This window comes from Sorghum bicolor, chromosome 4 (genome assembly GCF_000003195.3).
Source record: "Sorghum bicolor cultivar BTx623 chromosome 4, Sorghum_bicolor_NCBIv3, whole genome shotgun sequence".
Taxonomy (NCBI): Eukaryota; Viridiplantae; Streptophyta; class Magnoliopsida; order Poales; family Poaceae; genus Sorghum; species Sorghum bicolor.
Window position 1 is genome coordinate 60,399,019 of NC_012873.2, and position 24,589 is coordinate 60,423,607.

Consider the following 24,589-nt stretch of genomic DNA (forward strand, 5'->3'; position numbering starts at 1 on the left):
TGAAAATGCTCTGATATTGGCGTTTTGCCGAGGACACGACGTTATTGCACTGATGACCAAGGCGGCAACGTCCATTACGGTTAGAAGAGACGACCACACGCATTTGGGTCTGATTTCGGTCGTCCCCATGTACGCACGTCACTGTTGCCCCGTCCAACACTAGTCCTCATCTCCAAGCCTGGCCGCGTTCGTGACGTCGTGGCTTCGTGCAGTGCCATGCTGCTCCTCTATATAAGCAGATTCACATTCTGAAGCTGCAACTCACTGCATCTCAGCCTGGGAGTGGGAAGCATGAAACAGCACACCATGACATCTATCTCGAAGTTTCTGCTTCTCCTGCTGTGCAGCTATCTCTGTCTCGTTGCTCACGCAGCAGACCATCGCACACACAAGGTTCTGTCCGTTGGCTCTCTCAAGTCTGCCGCCACCTGCTCCGAGCCCAAAGGTGCAGTTATAGTGTCCGTGAACGCACCTGCATTTCCACACTTGGTTACTAGTAGTATATTTTTGTGACAGTGTTGTTGTTGTTTCAGCGACTCCTCCATCAACCAGCGGCGGCATCACGGTGCCGTTGCACCACCGGCACGGGCCATGCTCGCCTGTACCCTCCAACAAGATGCCCGCCAGCTTGGAGGAGAGGCTCCAGCGTGATCAGCTTCGAGCCGCCTACATCAAACGGAAGTTCTCTGGCGCCAAGGGTGGCGACGTCGAGCAATCGGACGCCGCGACCGTGCCGACCACGCTGGGCACCTCCCTGAGCACGTTGGAGTACGTGATCACCGTTGGCATCGGCTCCCCGGCCGTGACCCAGACCATGTCCATGGACACCGGCAGCGACGTGTCGTGGGTGCAGTGCAAACCGTGTTCGCAGTGCCACTCCGAGGTGGACTCGCTCTTCGACCCCAGCGCGTCGAGCACCTACTCGCCCTTCTCCTGCAGCTCCGCCGCCTGCGTGCAGCTCAGCCAGAGCCAGCAGGGGAACGGGTGCTCCAGCTCCCAGTGCCAGTACATTGTCAGCTACGTCGATGGCTCGAGCACGACCGGGACCTACAGCTCCGACACGCTCACGCTGGGGTCCAACGCCATCAAGGGCTTCCAGTTCGGGTGCAGCCAGTCCGAGTCCGGCGGCTTCAGCGACCAAACCGACGGGCTCATGGGGCTCGGCGGCGACGCGCAGTCTCTCGTGTCCCAGACGGCGGGGACCTTCGGCAAGGCCTTCTCGTACTGCCTCCCGCCGACTCCGGGCTCGTCCGGGTTCCTCACTCTGGGAGCGGCAAGCCGTTCGGGTTTCGTCAAGACGCCGATGCTCAGGAGCACCCAGATCCCGACGTACTACGGCGTGCTCCTTGAGGCCATCAGGGTGGGAGGTCAGCAGCTCAACATACCCACCTCGGTCTTCTCGGCCGGGTCGGTCATGGACTCCGGGACAGTCATCACGAGGCTGCCGCCGACGGCCTACTCGGCGCTGTCGTCGGCGTTCAAGGCCGGGATGAAGAAGTACCCGCCGGCACAGCCAAGCGGCATCCTGGACACTTGCTTTGACTTCAGCGGCCAGTCCAGCGTCAGCATACCGAGCGTCGCACTAGTCTTCTCCGGGGGCGCCGTGGTCAACCTCGACTTCAACGGGATCATGCTGGAGCTGGACAACTGGTGCCTCGCCTTCGCGGCCAACAGCGACGACAGCTCCTTGGGCTTCATCGGCAACGTGCAGCAGCGGACGTTCGAGGTGTTGTACGACGTCGGCGGTGGTGCTGTGGGGTTCAGGGCAGGGGCTTGCTGATCGGCGCGCGGGCGCCCAGCCACCCACATGAAAGTGTGAGGCCAAACCATCTCCTATTTTACTTCGATTTTGTTATTTTGTCGATTGGAAGTGTGCAAACTACCAACCAAAGATAATTGTAAATTTCCCCATAGTTTATGAATATAAACAATAATAATAATATATTACGTTGTTTTCACGATGCTTGTTTTAATTATTATGCAATATCTTTTGACAATGACTGATGGTACTACCAATTATTGGTCTATCTTTTATGATTATGGTGAATACATGTACACTTCCCTATTTTTGCCGTGCGTCTATATATATGGTGACTGCATATCGATTACTCACCATTGTCTTCCAACGAATGGCGCCCTCCAACGAAACCTCTGCTTAACTCTCACTAGACACGGAAGAAAAAAGAGATCTTAAAAGTTCTCATACTCCTCGTAAAAAAAAAAGTTCTCATACTTCCATCCTAAATAATGAAAAATTGATATACTATTACCAATTGGAGGTCCCTAATGGAGAGCCTACATATTAACTCTCGCTAGATACACTAGAAAAAAGAAATAAATAATGGAAATTCTCATAAAACCAGAAAGATTTTTTTCATTAATTCGATGGGCACTAATTGTAACTATTAGATCTTCAAAAAGGTGGCACACCTTTGTCATTATGAAAAATGGAAAGTAGCCCTCAAAATTACTCACCTATACTTTTAGAGCCACTCCTGTTGACCCACATCCCAATTTTAAGGGCTTAGTGATAAAACATCAAGCTCTAATAGAGCTCACTCCGCCCTCTCGAATCTCATGTCATGGACCCACCACTCCCTCCCACCGCTTTCGATTCTGGCCTCCAAAATGCCCTCCCATTGTCTAGGCTCTCCCACTCCCCTCTTGTTGAATTTAAGCTCCTAGCAGGAACCCTAGCTTAGACCATAGCATCTAAGTGTCATCACCCTTTCTTTCGATCTCCCTTGAGGGCTACCTTATAGTGATCTCCCTTTACTGCAAGTCGTTTTACTTGTGAGTTTGCCCTCCTCGCAGGACACTCCAAGTCTCCAACCAAGAGCTCATCCTCCCGGTCAACCTTCCTGACCACGAGTTTGCTCTCCTAGTTTGTCTTTGACGATGTCCTCCAAATAGGCCACCCCCAACTATGAACTCGTCACCCTGATCGAGCTCCCCTCCCTTTAAGTCTCCCTGGCAGTGAGCTTGCCCTCTCGATTAGCCTCCTCGACTGTGAGCTCACCCTTTCGGAAGGAGTCCTTGACCAAGCTCCTTTACCTCGAGGTCGCTCGCCCCCATGCTCAAGCTTATGCACCTTGCCCCCCATGTTAAATATTTCTTTTCTCGAATATTGTTTTCAAGATTTGAATGGATTGTTCTAAATATTTCAAATTATTTGCACTTGGTGAATCTGATTGTGAATGCCATGTCAATTTATATGCTAATCTGTTTGACAATTGTAGAACATTTTTGGTCATGCCATTTTGTTTGTCAATTGTGAGAAATATCTATGTCAATTTGTTCGACAGTTTGGTTGCCATTTCTTATTTTCATAGACTCTACGTCATGGTGTCGACGAAAGCTAGTCGGCAGTCTACCTCGGGGTATACTCACGGTAGTAGATTATCGGCAGACAGGTGCGCAAGCTACGAACTTGATAGTGACGCAAGACATAGACAAGATTTTTATCCAGGTTCGGCCGCCGTGTGGGCGTAATATCTACGTCCTGCGTCTGATTATATTGGTTTGTGTTGAGTTGAGATGAGATGTCCTAGGGGGGTCCCTTGCCGCTCTTTATATAGTCCAGAGGGCAGGGTTACAGATCTGGAAACTAATCCTAGCCGGTTACAATTGCCATAGATAACACGATATCAATTCCTATTCTAACCGACTAGAATATGGCTTGATCCCGCGTCTTGTTTCCTTGCGTGAAACCCGAGCAGTTGAATCAAGCCTCGAACTGTCTCGTGATGGGCCAAGCCTCCTGACCCAAGTCTAGCCTAAGGGTATAGGGTTTGTATCCCCACACATGGTGGTCTGTGTGATTTATTGTGCCATGTTATTTTAATTTAATTTACAGTGTTTGAATTCATGGATTTGAATACTAGTCAAGTATGAAGTCATAATATTGTAGTTAGGTAGTGTCAAATAAATAGGACATAAAAGTATATGTGCAAAAAGAGAAATAGAAGTAAGAACCCTGATTTGAGAGCCACTGATTGAGTTGAGCTCAGCAAGAATGAATTGGTTGTACGATAGGCCATATGACAATCAAACGTACTATCCCGAGATGGATAGCAAATTTTTTATTTGATCATGGAAGTAGAACTCCGTTATGTAGAGACTGATGCCAAATCTTTGGCAACCATGTCCTGGATACAAGAGGGAAACAATTAGCATGGCATAGGGTAACATCGTCCAAAGGTCATCCTCCATCTAGAGGAAGCGCAAGATCCATTTTAGATGAGTTGGGCCGCCCGAACCATGGAAGAAGGGTGGAACAACGCACTCAAAGTAGGGGAGCTAAAAAATAGGGTATGATTAGGCTAGGCTTTTGCTCGAGTTGCTTTTGTGAAACATACTATAAGTAACCCCTAAATCTATGTATGTCTAAACTACCCACCATGCTATTATGACAGATAATCTTACTGGTCCCTTTAAATTTATATCTCAACTACCACTTCTTCCGGTGAAAAAAAAAATATCTCCTTAAATCTAAATATAAATTACAAACATGGATATGTTTATAAATATAAATTACAAACATAAATATGTTTAAATATATTCTATGTTTCTAAATCCACTCCTATTATCATTATTAACTAATATTAAAACACAATATTATTTTTATGCACAAATGAAACATTAGAACATCTCCAAGAGACTCTCCATATCCTTTCTGAATGATAGGAAATTAGGAATAGAGATTTTGGTGAAAAACTATCCTCCAACAGCTTATCTAATTCAAATATAGTGATCTTTTATTCTGGATTTTTCGCTAGTCAAATATAGAAGATGAGAATGACTCATAAAGTATGATATATATAAAAAATTGTTAGAGAGTGAAGAGATCTTATACTCCTATATAGCTAAACCCCACTACCTATTTCTCTCAACATGCAAGCTATCCAACTAAGCAATCCACTATTACTCATAATTAAAAATCCGTAGTGTCCACATCAGCAAGTCACTATATTTCTCTCAACATGCAAGTTGTCGAACTAAACAATGCACTATCACATATAACTAAAATCCACTAGCCATACAATTGTAATTTCCACTCATCAAGTAATGTAAGTATTTTGTTTGTCCACATCATTATATCATGTAATCCACCGTATTCCCATAGCAACGCACGAGATATTTTTCTAGTTTAAAATATTTTTAATACAAATAACTCTTTAAATGGTGATTTAGAGAGGCTGCGCGTGATATGGATCGCCATTTCGTGAAGAGTCCAATCTTACCCAGGAGCCACCACTACAAAAGAACAGGGCAGAGTAGGCCCACACGCCCTCCTAACACTGCCCTAACTCGATTAGCAGCCCATCGTCTAGCTAGTTTGACAGCGAGACATGAGTCGTAGATAGATCACCTTTGTATAAAGCAATGCCGAATCAGTTGGAACGTGTCATGTGTCAACACGTTTACGTCTCTAGTTAGCCTCCTAATGCCACCAAAGAAAGAACTTCCACCGCTACTGTGTACTATGGTATACGCTCTCCTGTAGTTTGTCTGTACTATCATGTACAGTGTGTTATGTAACTCTGTATGTATGATGTATCTCTATACTTTCGTGTACGTACGTGCGTACACGCATATACTTGTTATACTACTAGCTATCTGTTATCAGAAGCCGTCGCCGACTGTAAATCGATGGATCAGCAGGAGCTGGGTTTGAACCCGACGGAGGTGCCGTCGATGCGCACCTCGAACGACCGCTGCTGCACGTTGCCGAGGATGGCCATGCCACCGTCACTGCCGCTGGGCGCGAACGCGAGGCAGCCGAACGACAGGATCCCGTCGGCGCCCAGCGTCACGGTCGCGCCGCCGCTGAACGTGAGCGCCACGTTCGGGAGCGTCACGGTGCCGTACCCGGAGAAGTTGTAGCACGTGTCCAGGATCCCGGTCGCCGGCGCGGACGGGTAGCCGTACGAGGCCATGCCGCTGCGGAACGCGGACCGCAGCGCCGCGTACGCGGTCGGGGGCAGGCGGGTGATGACCGTGCCTGTGTCCACCACTGTCCCGCCCGCGAACACCGACGACGGCACGCTCAGCTGCTGCCCGCCCACGCTGATGCCCGTCAGCATCACGACGTAGTAGGTCGCCGCGTTCGGCGACGACAGCAGCTGCGTCGTGGAGAAGCCCGGCGGCGCCGCGCCGGACGGCCCGCCCAGCGTCAGGTACCCCGTGGTGGATGGCCTCGTCGGGAGGCAGTAGGAGAAGACCCCGCCGTACGTGCCCGCCGTCTGCTCGACGAGCGACGCCTCCTCGCGGCCGAGGCCGAGGAGCCCGTCGTTGCCGGTGAACCCGCTCTGCGCGTGCCCGCAGCCGAAGAAGAAGCCCCGCACCGCGTCGTTCGGCGACAGAGTCAGCGTGTCGGAGCTGTACACGCCCGTGGTCTTGGACCCGTCGCCGTAGCTGACCACGTACCCGCACTGCGCCGCCGAGCAGGAGGACGCGTAGATGCCCAGCCCCCCGCACACGGGCCCTCCGCACGGCACCGCGGCGTAGGACGACGACTGGGCGGGGTCGAAGAGCGGGTCCTTCTGGCTGTAGCACGCCGGCGCCGCGCACGGCGTGCACTGCACCCAGGACAAGTCGCTGCCGGTGTCCACCTCAAGCGTCTGCGCCACGCCCGGCGTGCCGAGGCTCACCGTCACCACGTAATTGAGCGTGCCGATGTTGAACCCCCAGTTCGCCGGCACCGTCGCCGTCGCCGCCTCGGCCTTGGAGTCCCACAGCTGAGGCGTGCCGCGCCCCGACACCCTCCGCAGTATGTACTCCGCCCGGCGCTGGTCCGCGCGCAGCGTGTCAGCGACCGACGGGGTCGCCAGGGAGGACGCCCGCGAGGGGGCGCACGGCCCGTGCTTGTGCGTCAGCCGCAACACGGCGGACGTGCCGTTCCGCCGCCGCTGCGCAACTGAAACATCACCGAATTCCAGCCAACGAATCAATCAACACTATCGAAATCGAAGCTCCCAAGTCCCAACAAACACGAAGAAACTGAAGCAAGTAAGCAACTGATGAATCAGGCTGCCACAATCCGCGTACCTGGGTCGAGGGAGCTGCACGTTGAGGACGGCCTGAATCTGGCAGCGGAGACGGTGACGTAGCCGGGCGCCACCGCGGCGCCATGGGAGCAGGGCAAGAAACCGAGCGCTCCGGCGCAGATGAGTGACAGGAGGAGTGCGCGGCGCACCACGGGGGAGCTCATTGCGCCTTGGTTCGGCTGGGACGGGGACAAAAGACGGCGCCTAAATAAGGAGGGCAAATCGGGCCGCCGTCCTCGGCGGTGCGACGCGCTAGACACGGGCGAGTGCGCCGGCCGGAGGGCGAGCCCATCATCTGTTGAAATCTGTGGAATTCTTGGTCCTTTGGCGCGGTTCGCGGTAGTCGCTGCTGCCCGTGTCTTTTCCACCGGCACGGCCAGCACTCGGGCACGATGCGATGCGAATGGTCTTCTTTCGGTAGGTCCTCCCGCACCGGACACCTTGCCACAATCGATCCCAAGCCAAGTGCATACAACTGCCCGAGGGCAACCGAATTGACCTGTGATCCAACATAACACCAGTCAATTTGGATGGACTCGATCAGGTCAGTTTGATCGAACTTCCATCGTCAGCTGTATGCCCTTGGGTTTTGGTCCTTAAGTTTCAGCAAACTCGTCTTCTGGTACGAACGAACTCAACCAACCAACCGAGAACCGAACAGATTCCTTTCCCATGACATCCTCTTCGCCGAAAAGAGAGCTCAAAGCTGTGGCGCCCAGTTCGTCACGGCACCCGGGGACCTTGTTCCCTACCCATGACGGAGACCTTTATCTACCGCTGGGCGATCCCTTCTTTCCAGTGCGCGGTTTTGGGATCTTGCTGGAGCCGGCGGCCGGGGGGGGCCAGGGCCGTGACGGCGACATGAGTACATGGCTCTGGGCTCTGGCTGTCCCAAAGGCGCGATCGCCTTGGAGACGCAGACGCACCCAATCGCCGCCTTCTCTGCGCGGACGCGCACTCCGGGTCTCTTTCGCCGGCGCCACTCGCCAGCACCCGGTCCGGCGGGGCGGCGGTCCACCACCTGATGCGCGTGTGTCGCGAGGCTGACATACGCATACGCGCTTCTCGCGGGTTTGTTTCGCAAATGCACGCGCGCTGCCTGCTGGTTTTGCCCCGGACGGCTGGCTCGGTGGAGAGCTGGCTTGCTGCTTCCATGCATCCGGTGATCCAGTCCATCTGCATGTGGTGGAGAAGGGCCAAACATAGCTGACGTGCTTGAGCGTGGTTGCAGGCCCAAAAAAATATCTGACGTGTTCAGGCGTGGTTTGCCAGATCGGTCTTGGGTCTCTCCTGGTGAAGTGGTGGTGAGCAGCCTTGGTTGAAATGTCTTGTTCATATAGTGGAGCGACCACTAGGCATTCAGGTACGCACCCACGTTCTCCATTTTGTTTGGTGCAGACAAAGTGATCTGTAGAGAGTACACTAGAGACCTAGTACAGCATAAGTCCAATTGCGTACTCGTGGTGGTCGGTTTCAGAGTCAACCATTAAAATACTCCCTCGGTTCTAAATTATAATAGGTTTTAACCTTTCTAGATACAATAATTTTCTTAGATATACATATCTAAATATATAGTAAAATAATGTATCTAGAATAGTCAAAAACATCTTACAACTTAGAAGACACGATGTTGGGGAGACATACTGTCTTGTCACCTCCTCTTTGCCCTCTGCCGTCATACGCTCAATTTATTCAACTATTCTAGCAAGCACCCCAAAGACCCTCAAGATGACATGGAGTGAAATGATGAAGACGCTAGGAGCTTAGACCGATAGGCGATAACATGGGCCCGAGTAGCGTGCTTACTCCATAACCCATTTCACTATCATTTATGGGTGTCATTTTGTTTATAGAGTCATTTGAATAAAATGGTTCTTTATATTTTTTTTCTCCTCTGAAAACTTATCTATATGTTGTGCATACTCTATAAAGTTAGTCTTCCTCTCGTTCTTTATCTTTGGCTAGTGAAAATTTCAAAATAAAAAAATAGCTATGCGTGGAAATATAAATAAAGAAGTTTTTTGGAAGGAGTTTTCGTCAAAAATTTCTATTTCTATCAAATAGAATGGATATAAAGATGCCTTACCATAGCCCATATACAGGTTGCCATTACTTACGTTTACAATCGGCTTGTTTAGTTCTGCACTTAAATTTTTTCACCCATCACATCGAATCTTCAAACATATGTATGATACATTAAATGTAGACGAAAATAAAAACTAGTTGCACAGTTTACTGTAAATTGCGAGACGGATCTTTTAAGTCTAATTAGTTCTTGATTGGACACTAATTTCTAAATAAAACAAAAATATTACAGTATCGAAATCCAAAAAGTTTTTTGATACAAATAAGGCCTTTGTAAAGTTCCATTTCATTTCAAATGAACCAAAATTCAGTTCCAGAATGTACAGCCATGTACAGTAAGTTCAATCTGGTTTTTGTAACCCTCAACCCCCAAAATATGAGTCGTGCAAATTGTGCACAATCCATGACCAAAAGAATACTGCTACGGAAAACAAAGAGGCCTCTGGAAGCCTGAACAATCCTTCCCTCCCACGATCCTGCCCATGTCAGCTCACAATCCTCTGAACAAGGGCCTGACGCTCACCAGTGCCTCCCGTCCCATGACCCCCTGCCGGCGTCCCATCTCCATCTCCATTCCGCAATTCTTCCCCATGCCAGGCCGCCGGGCATGCACTGCCGCCCTCGGTCCTCCTTCAGGGCGTGGCCCCGTCGCCGCCACCGGCACCGCGGCCTCCATTCTCTCGAACTGCGCGGACCACTTGGCCTGCACGTACGGCGCGCGCCTCCACGGCGGCACGTGCATGCCCGCGCCGCGGATAGACTCCGCCGCTGCGGCGCACATTGCCGCGGCGAGTTCCTTCAGAGCTCCAGGCCTCGCCACGAGCACCGGCGGCAGGGAGGAGAGGAGGTCCTGGTACTCCGCGCTCGGCCTCGCGATCTCGAACTCGGCTGCAACGTTGACCTCCACGATGTAGCGAGACGGCAGCGGCGGCGAACCCACTGCCACGTCCACGTACTCGTACGTGCCCGGCGCCGGGATGCTGCTGGTTCTTTCCCACGACGATCTGCAGAGACCTGGATGTATGCCCAATCACAGGATAAACGTTAATGACCCCAAGTTGGTAATCTTGCGCTGTTAATCTATCGTGTCGAATTGGGAGGTGGAAATCAGAGTGCCCACAATTTTGCTAATGAAAACAGAAGAGCAGTAGAGCATTACCGGCGTCGTAACCCCTCGCACGGAGCCGCTCCACAAGGTGTTTCCCGATCCCGCCGCCGCCAACGACGGCCGGCCCAGCGCCTCGGACAATGCGCTCCGCCTCGGCGCGGATTCGTACGGCGGCCGCGTCGGCCGCCGCTTCCGCCAGCGTCAAGCGCAACGCTTCCTTCCACTCCGTGGTCTGGGACGCCACGGCATCCTTGGTGGCGACGCCGTAGTCCGTGCCGTGCTCGCCGTATCCGTTGTAGAACTCGTCGACCAAATCCATCAGATCGTCGTCGGCGTCCGCACGGTCGGACCACGGCGCGATGTCGCCGATGAACGGGCCCCGTAGCCGCGCCCTCGCCGCCTCGTCTAGCGCCGCTGTTGCCTTCTTGTACGCACGCGAGAACTCCATTGTCACCATGCCGCCGATTGCTGTGCCGATCAAGATCAAGGCCTTGGTGGAACGTCAAGAACCAATTGTATGGCCGTGGGCCCGTGGCTGATTGTGTGTGCCGGCGAGCAACTCCCTCTTGCAGTTGGCGATTGGCGTGTTGGTCGACGAGGGCGCCGGTGTTATATATGTTTCGGTGGGCGTGCGGAGGCGTAGCTAGAACTAGAACCTGACTGTAAACGTGTCCAGGTTCATCCTATACAGCTTCCATATGTCCAGGTGCGATGAATTGGACGCATCATGTAAAGTCCGTGTTGTGTACTACTACTCCGTCACACTGCTCACTTGTCCATATACACGTACACTATCACTGTCAATTGGGCTGCTTTCCCCTGAAGGAAACTTGAAATAATATATGTTCAATCAAACACGCTTCCATGTACAGATGGATCATCCCGAGTTTGTCCACTTCGGTTGATGATGCGTCCAGGTACATCGCTCATGATTGTAATCTGTAAGGTGCATCACTCGTGATTGTAATACCGTAGAGATGCTAGAGTAGTCCGTTATATTGAAAAAAGTAAAAGAGTAGTAAAATGCACGTGACTAAAAGTCTTTAAAATTTTCTTTTGGATCTTCGAACTAAAACATTTTCTCGAACTAAATTTGGATTCTTAATCTGCCATTAATTTTCTTTTGGATCTTCGAACTAAAGAAATGACCATTTGAATTCTCAATTTACTGTCGAACTTAACTAAGGTTCGAAATCCATCACGTCACCGCCAGTAGCCTACAATAAAGTTTTAAAAAAAATCTCTCCATCTCTCCCCCCTTGCAATCCACCTCCCTTTTGTCTGATCTATTGCCGGGGCTTCTATAAATTTTCACGTAGCCTCAATATCCAAGCTTGTACAACCACATAGGCATAAATGTGACGTGGTGAGATTTGGATCTCTACTCAGAGTCTCAGACACAGCATTAGTTGAATGAACTAAATTGTCTTCTCTTTTTTAGTTGGAGGACCCAAATGAGAATCCATCATAGATTGAGAACTCAGATCGTCACATTTTTTTAGTTAGAGTATCAAAGTGAAAATCCATGAAAATTTTGAAGACCCATTACTAAAGTACAATTTGTGCCGCCGCCTGATCTTCTCGTCATAGTCGGAGGCAAAGTCGTACAATCCAGTATGGGACTACAGGTTACGCGTAGCACATCACTGCATACATACGGCATAACTAGAAAATATAGGATGAAGAATACGGGTAGGAAATTTCAGCAGCTTTGCAGAAACTATACGTGAAAAGAACAGAGATATCAGCGACTAACCAACGCTTCTAAGCGTAGAGCATCATAGCAACAGTACGACATAACCGGAAATATAGGATTAGGAATATGGGCAAGAACCTCCAGCAGCTTTGCAGGGAACAGAGATATGAGCCACAAACATCTATTACTACAAGTTGAGACTAATTTCATAGTCATTCTAAAGAAAAGGTCGGTTGCCAAAGAACCATTTCTCAAGTGACAAAGGGCAAAACCTCCCTGAAACCTAGACAGCCGATGTATTCGGTGCACTGAGCAGTTGGGTTTACTTCCGCAGCAAGGAGTACACTGCAACATGGAGATTGAACAGTGACATCATGAAACCATCTTAAGAGCCGTCCATCAGGTTCTCTGTTTTAGTTGGGTTTACCCCACCATCACTATTGTTATCGTGAGGGTTAACTTCCGCTATCCTCTCAGCTCCAAAAGTGAAATTGGTGGGGTGATCATTTGGGTTGACTCGCTCAAATATGGATGGCATGGTCATTTGGTTGAACATAGGTGCTTGGATGTCACCTGCTGGTTTTTCATAACCAAATCCAAGAGAAGCAAATGATTCAGTGGGAACCAAGGGTTGAGCACTGGGTCCAAAAAGCTTCAGCTCATACTCCAAAAGCTCATTCTGAGAAGCTGCACAGAAGAAACATGTTATAATTACCATTAACAAAGGGAAGGAAAAATTTGATAACTGCATAAGTGGTTCTGTGTGTCAAGTTTCAAGCAAGAAAAGCCACAAGGGCGTGAAAGCTGTAATATTCATTCAGGATGTATTAATCTAGTCTCTGAAAATTTGAGAACAGAGATACAAACCACACAATAAACTAAACAATGTATTTTAGCAGTGCTTATTCACTATGTATATACAGTAGACTGCTGTCAATTCAGGTAGGAAAAAAATGTTAACATTTGATAGGCAACGAACCAAGGATTCATAATGCAATAGAGATGATATCTTATACTCAACAAGCTTCAAAGGGTATATGAAGCTAACCATCTGTCAGTTGAACCTGCGGTCTTCGGTCTTTCACCCATTGAAAAGACTGTGCAAGTCTCCATCCTCTAGACTTCATCAAGAAGGCTGCGACAATAGCAGCAGACCTAACAAAATGTGTTCCAAAGAAGTATTCATCAACCAATCGCAACAAAGCAGACAACGTAAATGCTAATAGAAGTTCTACACAAGCAAGTACCTGTTTTTTCCAGTCATGCAATGAACAAGAACACGCGATTTATCTCTTTCACATTTCTCTAAAATTGCAGATAAGGAAATCACAATACCATATTAGTGACAATAAAGAGGAATAACAGCTCAGTACTTGAGAAGTATATTACAGTCCCTTCCCTTTTCCATGAAAGTAATTTTTATTTGTGGAAACTTCAGAAAGAAGCACTTGAGGAGAAGGCTTATGTGCAATATACAAGCAAAAAATAACGTGGAACACAAAAGTACATATACAAATGTCCACCCCAGCTTAAAAGAGACATGAACCAGGTTTGAATGGAAGAAGCAATAAAAAAACCAGGTACAAATAATCATATAATGAACCTCAACAGGCAGTTCGAAAAAAATAGAATTTGTTAGGATGACATGCAGAGGATATCTACTTGAGTTCAATCCGGTAGCAACATGCTTTTTACAGGGACAACTCCACAAGGGAAAAAAGAGTAGTTCACGACTAAGTGTACACTTAATTCCACAACGAAATGCTGAAAGAGTAAACAGATAATACCTAGATACTGGTTTGCCTCGTCAAAATCCAAAGGCCTGTCCCGTTGAAGACTGTGATACGTGAATGAATTCTTGTAAAGATTGTGGCAATCAGGCACAGTCTGTTAAGCAAATAATAAGAATAGTAATCAATCTTCAAATATCATACTGAAGCAAGCTCTAAACAGTCAAGGACAATAACTGATTTTAACAGTGAGGCAGGAATATACAAAAAGTTGGCTGTCAGGTACGTGAGCCTGCAGATTCACAAGATAGTAACCACATTGAGAAACTAGCCAGAAATAATAATTGATGTGGACATGCTGTACAGCATCAACATGACAGCAACATAACTATTCCCTCTGTCCCAAATTCGGTCGTTTTGCTTTTCTAGTTACATAGCTTTTGCTCTGCACCGAGATATATGCTATGCCCAGATACATATGCATCTTGAAAAACCAAAACCTATAATTTGAAACAGAGTATATGGCTGAACCAAACAGCATCCATCTATCTACTATGAAGATTACATCAAATTCAACTAGCAGTTGTAACATGGTCAACATTTATGGAACATAATGAATCATGCGTATCACTGTTTAACAAAAATTAATTAGCAACATTCCATAACCATCATGTTATTCCACATTATCTCAATGAACATACTTCCATATCAGGTTCTGTTAATTTCAGATATCATAGGAACACTTGTCAATTAAGAAGCCAAATATGAGTAATCATCACCACAGGCTACGCCTCATTCCTTAAATATTTGTTAACTACCAATTATCACAAGTGATTGATTTTCTTCTATCCAATTCAATCAAGCTCCACATCATTCAATTGTCAAATACCCCTGTTTGAGTTCCACATCCAGTTCAAGTAAACCCCTCATATTAATTGCCTTCCCATGTTCTGCTTGCTCTTTCTTCACTTAAACCAACTTTCCATTCGAGCAAATAAATAACAAGACTGTACAGGACAAACACATTCCCGTTCTTTCCCATAAATATATAACCCAAATTAATAGCCCGTGGTCTCTGTGGAAGATGACAAAGCACAGGTTGACCAAACTGTCCTCGATGGACCATGAATGGTCATAACATGCCAAACCCTAGATAGCGCCAGCAGCCCAGCCCAGCAGTACTATCGCTCTCCAACTTCTTTAGTTCTATTTGGACGGGGAATCGATCTTCAACTTTGGTGACCGGAACTTAATAATCATCACAAACAAGGAATCGGATGGGGATCATCTATAAAAGAGGGCTTGAACACGTACGTTAAGGATGTGCGAGATACTGAGCGTCCTGAGGACCTCGGAGCGTGAGGCGTTGTCGTAGCTCCCGAGGAAGAGGAACTCCTTCAGCACCTCTGTGGGGAAGGCGGACTCATGGCTCGACGGGGCGCCCTCCCCATCCGATGGCTTCAAGCGGTGGCCGCACACCCCGCAGACCTCCCCCTCTTCGTACTTGTGGTAGTGACCGCAGATCCCGCACGGGTTCTCCCGCTCCCGTTTCCTCATCGCCTTCCTTCCCCTCTCCCGCCGCCGCCGCGGCGATGCTAGGTCCCGGTGATCGGCAGGAGGCGGTGGGATCGTGCGGGTGCCTGGCTCGGATCCGGGTCGATTTGGGGTTTTGGGTTCGAGTTTTTGAGAAGAAATAGCTGATGACAATGAAATCGGTGGGGACGGGATGTGCACGGTGGGACCGCCTCGTAATCCGATCGACGGACGGCTTCACGCTTCACAGTTCACACGGATTTGTCAATTGTCAGTTTGTCACGGGCTGCAGCTGTATAGTGTGTGCAACCGTAATGACACTCCCTCCGTTCCAAATTATAAGTCATTCCAAGAATCTTGGAGAGTCAAAGCATTTGGTCATAAGTTTGACCAAAAATATAGAGAGAAATATAAATATTTATGTCATAAAATAGGTACACTATGAAAATATAACTAACAAAGAATCTAATGATACTTGGTTGGTACTAAAAATGTTATTATTTTGCTATATAAATTTGGTCAAACTTGAAAAACTTTGACTCTCCAAGATTTTTGGAATGACTTATAATTTGGGACGGATGGAGTATTCACTAACGAAGAGATCAAATAAAATCTTTGTGTGTTAATGTGAAGTACAGGCTGTGGCAATAATACCTAAAAGTTTTAAGTAGCTACTTAAAATCTACACCTTCTCTGCCAAATGTAAATGATCCACTCTATCTACTTTATACTCCCTCCATCCTAAAATATATTGCATTCTGGTCATTTTTAGACAAAATAAAAAAGAGTGCAGCAGAACTTAACTTCCTAATCGAAGTCTGATTTTATTTCCCATGATTAAAGGGTGAGCTCTCAGTCTCCTTATACAAAACATGGCGAGTACATGAATTATTTTTCTTAAACAAAATAATTATGTATTTTTATTTAAGTAAACATTATCTTCTTGTTCTCCGAATACACTATATTTCAAGATAATTTTCAACTGCTAGAATGCACTATATTTTAGAATAGAGGAAGTATGCTTTAAAGGTATTGATAATCTGGTGGGAGAGAAGAAAGAAAAAGCTACATTATTAATAGCAAGAGATCACCTATATAGATTTTTAAGGATTTTGTATAAGTCATCCGTTGAAGATGCTCTAAGGACTCTATTCTTAGTGTGATCATCCATGACTAATTAAATTGATTCTTAGGCTAACATAGGAGCCAAGATGCTTGGGATTTACAAATTGTATAGGTTTTGACTTTAAGTTTTAGAAACCAATTGAACATCCCCTCTTGGACCACTCGGTCCTTATTACAACCTTTGTTTCCATTCTGAGCATCATGAGTATTCTTCTTAAACTTGTTCAACATGATCTCATTTCCTGCCAATGTAACAGGAGTATCATTAGAAATACAAAGGAACAAGTACTACATCTAGGAGAGGTGGATACCTATATAAGATGATGACATTTTCATAGATGAGGGAAGAGTGGTAACTCAACTAAAGAACAACCATGGCAGACACTTCCTATGTTCACTCCTTCTATTTGGCCATCACTTTGTGGATGATAAGAGTAGCCTTACACTTCATCGCTTTGTGGATGATAAGAGGTACTGCTATGCAATTTCACCTCTATGAGAAGAGAATGAGTTTTGCTAGAGCTTACTAGTAAAGATGCTCTCTCTAGTTTTAATATATCATCCATAAAGAATATAGAGATGTTCCCTATTGAATATGGATGGGAAAGAGTAACAAAATGTGCATACTTTGTAAGTTTGTCAACCACCACAAGGGTGACATCTATGCCTTTATAGTTAGAATAGTTTTCCACAAACTCAGGAGTAGTGTATTGCCATGCTCAATCACGAGCCAGAAGTGGATCCGGAGCCCACGAACGTGAATATGATCTTGACATGTTCTTTTCATATATGTGAGCACTACACAGGCATGTGATGGTAGGAGTAGATATCAAGCTAGCTCGGCTCGGTCCAACTTGTCGTCCTCTATTCCTAATTCCTTACTCATCAAAGATGGAGAATGAAGCAAGCTTTTTAGATTAGATATAAGATATAGCCACATAGGTAGCAATTAGTCATCGATTCTTCAAAATGAGAGTTAGAGTGAGTTTAAGAAAAATTATTGAAGATGCTCTAAGATTTGATTTAGGATGAAGTAGCTGCAAACTGACAGAAGGATTGGAGACTTCAAGCGAGTGGCATGAGTTAGCAGGCCGATGGTGATAGATTGCTGTTATTGCACGGGCGGTGCGGAGAGTGTATGAGTGAATGGAGTAATTGGGACGGTGAACTGGAACCTAGAGGGTAGCGCGAGGCAATGGCGCTGTGTGTTCGCCGGAGGCCACGGCTGAATCACCGGCAGCAACCATCGAAGGGAAACCCACCCGCCTAGGAGGCTTATTCCTTCTTTGATGATTTGATTACATTGCGAAAGTGCCCTTTATAGATTAGGTGCACTATAACAAATTGAAATCAAATCTCCTAAAAAATCCTGCTAGACGCCTGGGCCAGCGCCTTATACTGGCACCCCACAAAGGCGTCCACAACAATTGCACGGTAGACTGTATCAATTGAAACATGGTCCGAGGTGATGACGAAGGCAAATATCATTATTGTGACTTGATAATCCAGTCCTAACTCAGCTACACCCTATCTAATTACACCATTACAGATGAGCACAGAACAAATAAAAGGGGAATGTAATTAAATAGTTAGGAACTCAAGATTATCAATCTACATAAAGTACAACATCACGATTATATTTCCTGTGTTCTAGGATTCTCTAACTACACCAGGAGGCAGTGGATACCTGCAGAGTTTAGGAAAGCTCATGTCAGCAGGAACGTAATATATATATTTTTTTTGGTAAAAAAATGTGGTGATACCAGTGAACTACGAATGGAGTGGGTCTGGTGAGCATGTTTCCAAGGGGTACAGAACAAACCTCCTGGAAAAATGGTTGGTGATGGCTAAATGTATAAAGCTGTCCAAGAGAATGTAGAGAACACAGTTGATCACTGATGTTGGTAAAATAAATGGTAGATTCAGCATAGTTCCAACTGTGAAAAGATTTAAGATAAGGTAAGATACAGATGTTCAATCCAAAAGGCCATGCAAGGTTTCAGTTTTCAGAGTTGGGGGAAAAACATGTGCTGCAATAAATACAGGCCACTAAAGGTCGCCTAAGCATACTTGTAACCATGAGTTCAAATAAGCTAATGTGATTGACATAGCCATAATAATTAAAGAATAACCCGGAGCTACAAGCATCAATTTCAAATTTCAAATAATGTAATTTAAAAGAATCACTATCAGCATAAATCAAAACAGGAATGATTTTCACAGACATGAGACTTCTAACAACTGGTTTGATTAGAAACACACCTGAAAAACGAAAATTGGATGCAACCTGCTACGAAATTAGTTTGCTGCTTCTTTTGCTTCTGTGTCACAACCCACTGCTTCATCTTCATGAACACATAAAGTTTTGTCCTCAGGGTGCAAGATGCCATTTGAAGTTACTTTTTGGGTAATATCTGAGACTGCATTACAGCCTGATTCCTCTTTATATAGTTCTCTGTTGGGAGATTTCTTTACTACATTTTCAGTTGACCCATTTGGATGTTGTGTTTGATCTGTTGCTATTCCAGCATTAGCAGTGACACACACATCACCAATTGAAAAGGATTGTTCAGGGGGCTTTTCTTCAGTAACAAGACTGCTGCTTTGATCTATGGGTGGTCCATTGTTGGTGCCCATTTCCATATCTTGGATTGTATGTGGATGTGAATCAGACACTGCATCAATCTGGGTTTTCTCTTCAATAGGAGAAATGTTGCTTTGCTGTACTGGTATTCCAGTACTGTTAGTCATCTTCATGTCAATAATTGTGTGTGCCTCAGAAGTTGCTTCACTGGGGAGCTTTTGTTCAGTACCGAAGTTGCTGCATTGATCTGTTGTTGTTCCTGTGTTGGTAGTTGTCTTTCCATCTTTCATTTTATCTGTCTCAAAGGCTGATTGTGCCCTGGGCTTTTCTTCACTAGCAACAACCTGGGTTTGTTCAGTTTCAATTGTTGTTCTACTGCTATCAACCAATTCCTCATCTCTGCTCACAGGGGCCTCAGAGTTTGCTTCAGACTTGACCTTTGCTTCAGCACCAGAAATTTCTGCAGTATGCTTACCATGCATGATATCGTTTGCTGAATCTGCAGGGTTCAAAGACGAATCACTTCTCAATCTTTTGTTAAGAGAGGATGATCTCACATCAGGTTGTATTGTAGTATTGCACGGTTGCCCAGTTCCTTCCTTTCCATTAGAGGACAGTTCAGCTTTAACTATTGATGGTCTTAAGGTAGAAACTAATTGTGATTGTGAACCAGCCATGATAGCACCCAGTGCCAAAACATTACTGTTGGGTGTTGTGCTGCCACCTTGAATGGAGATTGGCTTCATCAAATTCCCATTTGCAGCCAACTTTTGGTGATTTTCCTTTGCAGCCATGTTTTCTGCTGATCCCTGCAAAGAAAGTTGTGCTCCACCACCAGGTGGAGCAACCTTTGATGCAACTACAGTTCTTGTAACCTTGCCATATTTTGGTGGCAAGGGTTTGCCCTTACTCTGAGTCAGGCATGCAGAACAATGCCACTCAGCTTTAGGGACACCTTTATTGCCATACTGCTGAAGGCATTTCAAGTGTACTCCCCTCTCACAAGCATCACAAACAAGTACACTGTCTGTACCAATGATAACAACTTTGCATATTTGACAACTCAAGCAAGAATGCATGTACTCAGTTGATGGTGGAGTCCAGCTAGGATGGTTTGCAGGTTGGTGCAAAAACTGTTGAACATTCTTTGCTATCTCATTGTGATTGACGAAAGTAGGTTTTGGCGGAACAAATGCCACACCTGGTGTGGCACGATGCCCTATAACAGGGTTAACTGTCATGGCTTGAACGGCCACTGGTTTTGTGTCCTGGTTTTTCACCATCTGATTGGAACTCTGTACAGCATTTACATTGGACCTAGCAGATGTTTCTAGAGTTGACTTGTTTGAGTGGACAACAGTTACTGCAGCAGTAAGCAATACAGACAAATTAGTCTGTGAGCAATGTCAATGAAAAGGAAAACATCAGCCTATAATCAGGGATATATAATTATAGATGTACATGCTTAACTTATCAAACTGCCACTTGTTAGTTCCAATCTTTGCATATCCCTCCACCTACAGGGATATGCAAAGGTTGGAACTAACAAGTGGCAGTTTGATAAGTTAAGCACAACTTTCCAAAGGAACGAGTGTTCGGAGAAAAATACATAGATGCTAGGGTAAAAGACTAAAAGTCAGAAAGCTTGACTGTTCATTAGCCACAGCAGTTGTCATACAACTGTTGTGCTTTATGTACTTTGCTCACTCTTGAACAATAAAATGAAACACGGGGGGGTGTATTTCTAATATCAAATAGCTAAAATTTTTGGTCCATCTTATTTGCATCTTTGAGCAGTGTACAGACTCAGGATTTGGTTGTGCAGTGAGATCATATCCAAAAGCTATCAACATGCCCAAGTAGGCATCTTATTTACAATAAGCTAAAGTAAGAAGTCCTACTTTTACCCAAAAGGCAAATAAATAAATAAATAAATAAATAAATAAATAAATAAATAAATAAATAAATAAATAAATAAATAAATAAATAAATAAATAAATAAATAAATAAATAAATAAATAAGAGATGCTGCGAACAGGAAGACAGAGAAATACCTCCACTGCGTGCTAAATTCTGAGGACCACTAACATTTTTGTCCAATTTAAGGTTTGATGGACCAGTATGGAGTTGGGGAACAACTGATGAGTTGGCAACTGGTTTTACAGGAGATGATCCTGGTGGTTTCAAGGTAGCTGCGGATGTAGAGGTTAATGGGGCAGTAGCAGCTAAAGATGGAACTGGCGGGTTCCTAGGAACTCCAACACCAAACTTGGTAGTCCCATTCAAACCATGGAACTCAGACATTCCACTTAAGACGACCGTTTGCGGTGCGCTAACTGTTGATTGCACTGGAGCTTCCTTGACTTCTTCCATCTGTAAATAAATGAAACAGTCAGATGGTATACATACATCGTGTTTTGCACCGACACTAATTTTTAAGTTGAAAGTAATGGTAATTTGTAACCGAAAACACACTTAGAACCCGCTTGAGCTGGAAAAGTCGCGACAAGACAATAATCAATTATTCGAAGGGATCCAAGCACACAAATAGCAAGTTTAGCATATATAAGACAAAGGCGACATAAAGTTGCATACATACTAATTCGACAATAACAAGTAACCGAAACAGAAACATTTGCTCGAAGCATGTACGTGATAAGTAAATATTATGAGACACTACCAGAAACTCTCCAAGAGCAAATAAAATGTGCCGAATTAGAATACGACAAAAGGAACAGATCATATTCATATACAAGCAGTGATCCAAGAATCCCTGGAATCATTATTGGCTAACATATCATTCAGAAGCAATAGCTTGCGCCATGCAAACAGCAGTGCCATGCCAAACAAACTAATACGGTCGAATAGTCATACAAGCATTCTCACATCGCATTTATCACCCCAGTTGAGATTTTCAAAGCTCCTACCGGTTCAGCACGATGGCTATTGAACTGCGCGGGAATGGGTGCAAACGAGAGAGAGTTAGCAAAACCTTGCGCTTAGTAAGCATGAGCCTATCGGCGATGGAGGCCTTAGGCGGGCGAAAGCCCATGGCAGCTGGGTCCTTGGCGCGGTTGAGCCCGAGATCCTCGACGACCTCGCGCACCGCCTCCCCAGGGAACAGATCCTTGGGCCGCACGGGCCCCTCGGCGACGGCGGCGGCCAGAGCCTCCCGCGCCTCGGCCGCGAGCGCCCGCTCCGCCGCCGTGGGCTCCCTACCGCCGCGCACCTCCCCGGCCGCGGCCAGCACCATCACGATCTCCGCCACCCGCCTCAGCCCCGCGCCGTCATCGCCGCGTCGCCGCTTCCGCGAGGCACAAGCGGGCGACGCTGCCGCCGCCGCCGCGGCGGCGGCGGGGGCGTCCCCCATCCCCGAGGGGAACGCGAAACCCTAGGGGGGGTAAGGGGATAGAGCCGGCACCGGCCGGCGGCGCCTCCGGAAGGTTCGAGAAGCCACTGGAAGCGGAAGCTGCGGGGAATTCAAATGTCCCCCCGCTTTGGCGCTCAATTAGACGCGGGAAGGAAAGGAGGGTGGGTTCGGGAGTGAGATGGCGGTGAGATGCGCGAAGCGGAGGGGGGGAGACGAGACGAGGGGGGCGGGCGATGAGGGGGATTAGTCGCAGGGGTGTAAGAGTAGAACACAGCAGAGCACGGGGAATTTTTTTTTTTTTCGCTTCCGGATTTATGAGCGGTGGGGGAATCCGGGTCCGGGATCGGGTTGGTGGGTAGGACCGTAGGAGGCCGGCTGTGGGCTAGATGGACGGCGGGGATACGACGAGGGAGATGTCATCGATGGCGTTGGTTAGTGGGAACTGGGTTCTTTTCTGCGGCCTGCGTGATGCAGTTGACATTGGGCCTGGCAGGCTGGATGACGGAAGAAGGCTTTGCTGCTAAAGATGGCCCTGGCCGCTTGGGCTTGGCAATCAATCAAAACGAAAAAACTTGCGTCACGTATTCTGTACCTTCCATGCCTGAAATTCGCAATTTCCTTATTTACCCAGCGGCTCCAAAGCCTGTCTTAACTTTAATTTCTCTGTCTTTATTTGGAAATATATCTATTAGGGCCTGTTTGGACTGTAGGAATATCAAAGGAAAAGTACAGGAAGAGAAAACGGAGGAAAGGAATTGAAAATGTGTATTTGGAACAAAGGAAATGCCAATTCCTTTCCTCTGCTCGTTTTGGAGGAAAAAAAGAATCCAGTGGGATTTCTGGTTTTCGTTTCCTTCGCGCTTGCTCGAGAAAACTCACACGATAAAGAGATAAACTCTCCGCGCCGTCCGCGCTCGACGAGTCTGATTATCCTTTTATCATTTCTATGCTAATACAATTCCTATATTTTTAGATTCCTATGTTCCAAACACCACCTCTTATGTATTCCTGTGTTTTTTCAATCCTCCGTTTTACATCTATCTCCATATTCTATTCCTGTGTGTGTTTTTTCATGTTCCTCTATTTTTCATTCCTATGTTCCAAACAGACCCTTACTTCTCTAGACCTTTTAGGGTCTATTTAGTTAGATGGCTAACTCGCTCAGCTCGCGTGAGAGGTTCCCTCACCGCTCAACGTCGCCTCTGCTCCCCTGCGCTCCTCATTCACCTGGCCGCCGAAGATTCGCCTCGTCCCTACGCGGGAGAGCCCCTGGCTTCAAAGTTCGGCGGCAACTCAGATTTTTCCACTCGCGACACCTCGCTACCTAATGCCGGTGCCGCCATCAACTCCTCAAGAATTGGAGCGAGAGTAGTACTTAGCAAACTAGCAATGGTGGAGGCCGCATCTGCTCCAACTCCAATGGCCCGTCTCTGCTCCTCTTCCACGCTGGAGATCGATCCTTGCTCGTACGACGCCCGTCCAACATTGTGTGTGGATGCAGCAGGTCACACGTCCTCGTCCAACACTGGAGATCTGAGAGTTGTCACACCTCCCCGTGCTCGGCGTGGGCAAATGATGCAGGGCGCATTGGTACCCCCGCCTCGGCCTCACCATGGAGCGCGGCGTGGGTAGCTCAATGCCTTAACGTCCGTCGGATTTTTAGGATTAGCAAATAGTTTTATCAAGTGTATATGAAATTTGTTTTTACGGCGTATATCCTAATTATCTTTAGTTCCTTTCTATTACTGTAATGGTCATCGGATTCTCCCTCGGCCTTTTATGATCAATGGCTCCATGTGGCCTGAAGATACAGGCTCCAACGAATCATATTTCTTGTTTCTCAATCATGATTACTGCAGTATGAAATTCTTCTGTTTCATTCAATACTTGTGATCCCCAAATCAATGTGTTGTAAGGTAAGGTTCCTTATTCTAATGTAATGAACATTCATCAGTTTTGTAGAAACTTGTCCTGTCCAGCTTGCATGAACTTCGTGTTATGTGCTCCTGCTCAATATATTGCGTTGGTGGGGTGAATTAGCCTGCTTAATGCGCAATGGTATGGATTTGGATATGAATTTATCCTTGTTTTTGCTGCTATTATTCGTCTCTTTTTGTTTATTCTCACGTCAGAAAAACTTATCTCAGAGGGGTAACCTTACATATTCAAAGAAGAGGTGACTGCATCAAAACAAATCAGACAACCAAACACATTTTAGAGCTAGCCAAACTAACATAGTATAGACAACCAAACAATCAGGAATTGGCTTGGCGAGATCAAACCAAGGTTGGTCAGGCTAGAATTCTAGC

At 46.6% G+C, this 24,589-nt stretch overlaps 5 protein-coding genes across 9 annotated transcripts; 1 reads left to right on the top strand and 4 right to left on the bottom strand.

Annotated features, from left to right (window-relative positions):
- LOC8071770 (aspartyl protease family protein At5g10770) lies at positions 247-1,961 on the top strand. Its single transcript, XM_002452596.2, has 2 exons — positions 247-445; positions 534-1,961. The coding sequence occupies exons 1-2, from the start codon at positions 292-294 to the stop codon at positions 1,778-1,780; spliced, it is 1,401 nt and encodes a 466-aa protein (XP_002452641.1). The 5' UTR covers positions 247-291; the 3' UTR covers positions 1,781-1,961.
- LOC8077726 (aspartyl protease family protein At5g10770) lies at positions 5,226-7,733 on the bottom strand. Its single transcript, XM_002454332.2, has 2 exons — positions 7,051-7,733; positions 5,226-6,919 (listed from the first exon to the last, which is right to left on the bottom strand). Exons 1-2 carry the CDS (start codon positions 7,211-7,213, stop codon positions 5,658-5,660), a joined length of 1,425 nt encoding a protein of 474 aa, XP_002454377.1. The 5' UTR covers positions 7,214-7,733; the 3' UTR covers positions 5,226-5,657.
- Positions 9,405-11,015, bottom strand: LOC8071771. The gene is made up of 2 exons (XM_002454333.2): positions 10,294-11,015; positions 9,405-10,148 (listed from the first exon to the last, which is right to left on the bottom strand). The coding sequence occupies exons 1-2, from the start codon at positions 10,697-10,699 to the stop codon at positions 9,625-9,627; spliced, it is 930 nt and encodes a 309-aa protein (XP_002454378.1). The 5' UTR covers positions 10,700-11,015; the 3' UTR covers positions 9,405-9,624.
- On the bottom strand, positions 11,950-15,440 carry LOC8071772 (protein-tyrosine-phosphatase IBR5). The gene is made up of 5 exons (XM_002454334.2): positions 14,983-15,440; positions 13,726-13,825; positions 13,186-13,243; positions 12,987-13,093; positions 11,950-12,625 (listed from the first exon to the last, which is right to left on the bottom strand). The coding sequence occupies exons 1-5, from the start codon at positions 15,223-15,225 to the stop codon at positions 12,324-12,326; spliced, it is 810 nt and encodes a 269-aa protein (XP_002454379.1). The 5' UTR covers positions 15,226-15,440; the 3' UTR covers positions 11,950-12,323.
- LOC110434913 (PHD finger protein At3g20280-like) lies at positions 17,793-22,562 on the bottom strand. 5 transcript variants are annotated; one of them, XR_002452475.1, is made up of 5 exons: positions 21,903-22,562; positions 20,965-21,283; positions 18,589-20,273; positions 18,149-18,187; positions 17,793-18,013 (listed from the first exon to the last, which is right to left on the bottom strand). XR_002452475.1 is itself a non-coding variant. In XM_021459885.1 (4 exons), the coding sequence occupies exons 1-3, from the start codon at positions 22,278-22,280 to the stop codon at positions 18,625-18,627; spliced, it is 2,346 nt and encodes a 781-aa protein (XP_021315560.1). In that variant the 5' UTR covers positions 22,281-22,562; the 3' UTR covers positions 17,793-18,013; positions 18,589-18,624. The 5 variants fall into 5 exon arrangements, 1 of the variants encoding a protein (XP_021315560.1); XR_002452476.1 differs by having other exon boundaries at positions 18,090-18,187; XR_002452473.1 differs by having other exon boundaries at positions 18,149-18,263.

Excerpts from the sequence above, each read along its gene's own strand:
- LOC110434913 (XM_021459885.1), bottom strand. The coding sequence starts at position 22,280 with ATGGGGGACGCCCCCGCCGCCGCCGCGGCGGCGGCGGCAGCGTCGCCC. Across the intron at positions 21,284-21,902 it reads TCATGCTTACTAAGCGCAAG|ATGGAAGAAGTCAAGGAAGC; the intron begins GTTTTGCTAACT and ends ATTTATTTACAG. Across the intron at positions 20,274-20,964 it reads GAATTTAGCACGCAGTGGAG|TAACTGTTGTCCACTCAAAC; the intron begins GTATTTCTCTGT and ends TTACTGCTGCAG.
- LOC8071772 (XM_002454334.2), bottom strand. The coding sequence starts at position 15,225 with ATGAGGAAACGGGAGCGGGAGAACCCGTGCGGGATCTGCGGTCACTAC. Across the intron at positions 13,244-13,725 it reads CGAGGCAAACCAGTATCTAG|AGAAATGTGAAAGAGATAAA; the intron begins GTATTATCTGTT and ends CTGCAATTTTAG. Across the intron at positions 13,094-13,185 it reads TGCATGACTGGAAAAAACAG|GTCTGCTGCTATTGTCGCAG; the intron begins GTACTTGCTTGT and ends ACATTTTGTTAG.
- LOC8071770 (XM_002452596.2), top strand. The coding sequence starts at position 292 with ATGAAACAGCACACCATGACATCTATCTCGAAGTTTCTGCTTCTCCTG. Across the intron at positions 446-533 it reads CACCTGCTCCGAGCCCAAAG|CGACTCCTCCATCAACCAGC; the intron begins GTGCAGTTATAG and ends TTGTTGTTTCAG.
- LOC8071771 (XM_002454333.2), bottom strand. The coding sequence starts at position 10,699 with ATGGTGACAATGGAGTTCTCGCGTGCGTACAAGAAGGCAACAGCGGCG. Across the intron at positions 10,149-10,293 it reads TGCGAGGGGTTACGACGCCG|GTCTCTGCAGATCGTCGTGG; the intron begins GTAATGCTCTAC and ends GCATACATCCAG.
- LOC8077726 (XM_002454332.2), bottom strand. The coding sequence starts at position 7,213 with ATGAGCTCCCCCGTGGTGCGCCGCGCACTCCTCCTGTCACTCATCTGC. Across the intron at positions 6,920-7,050 it reads GTGCAGCTCCCTCGACCCAG|TTGCGCAGCGGCGGCGGAAC; the intron begins GTACGCGGATTG and ends GTGATGTTTCAG.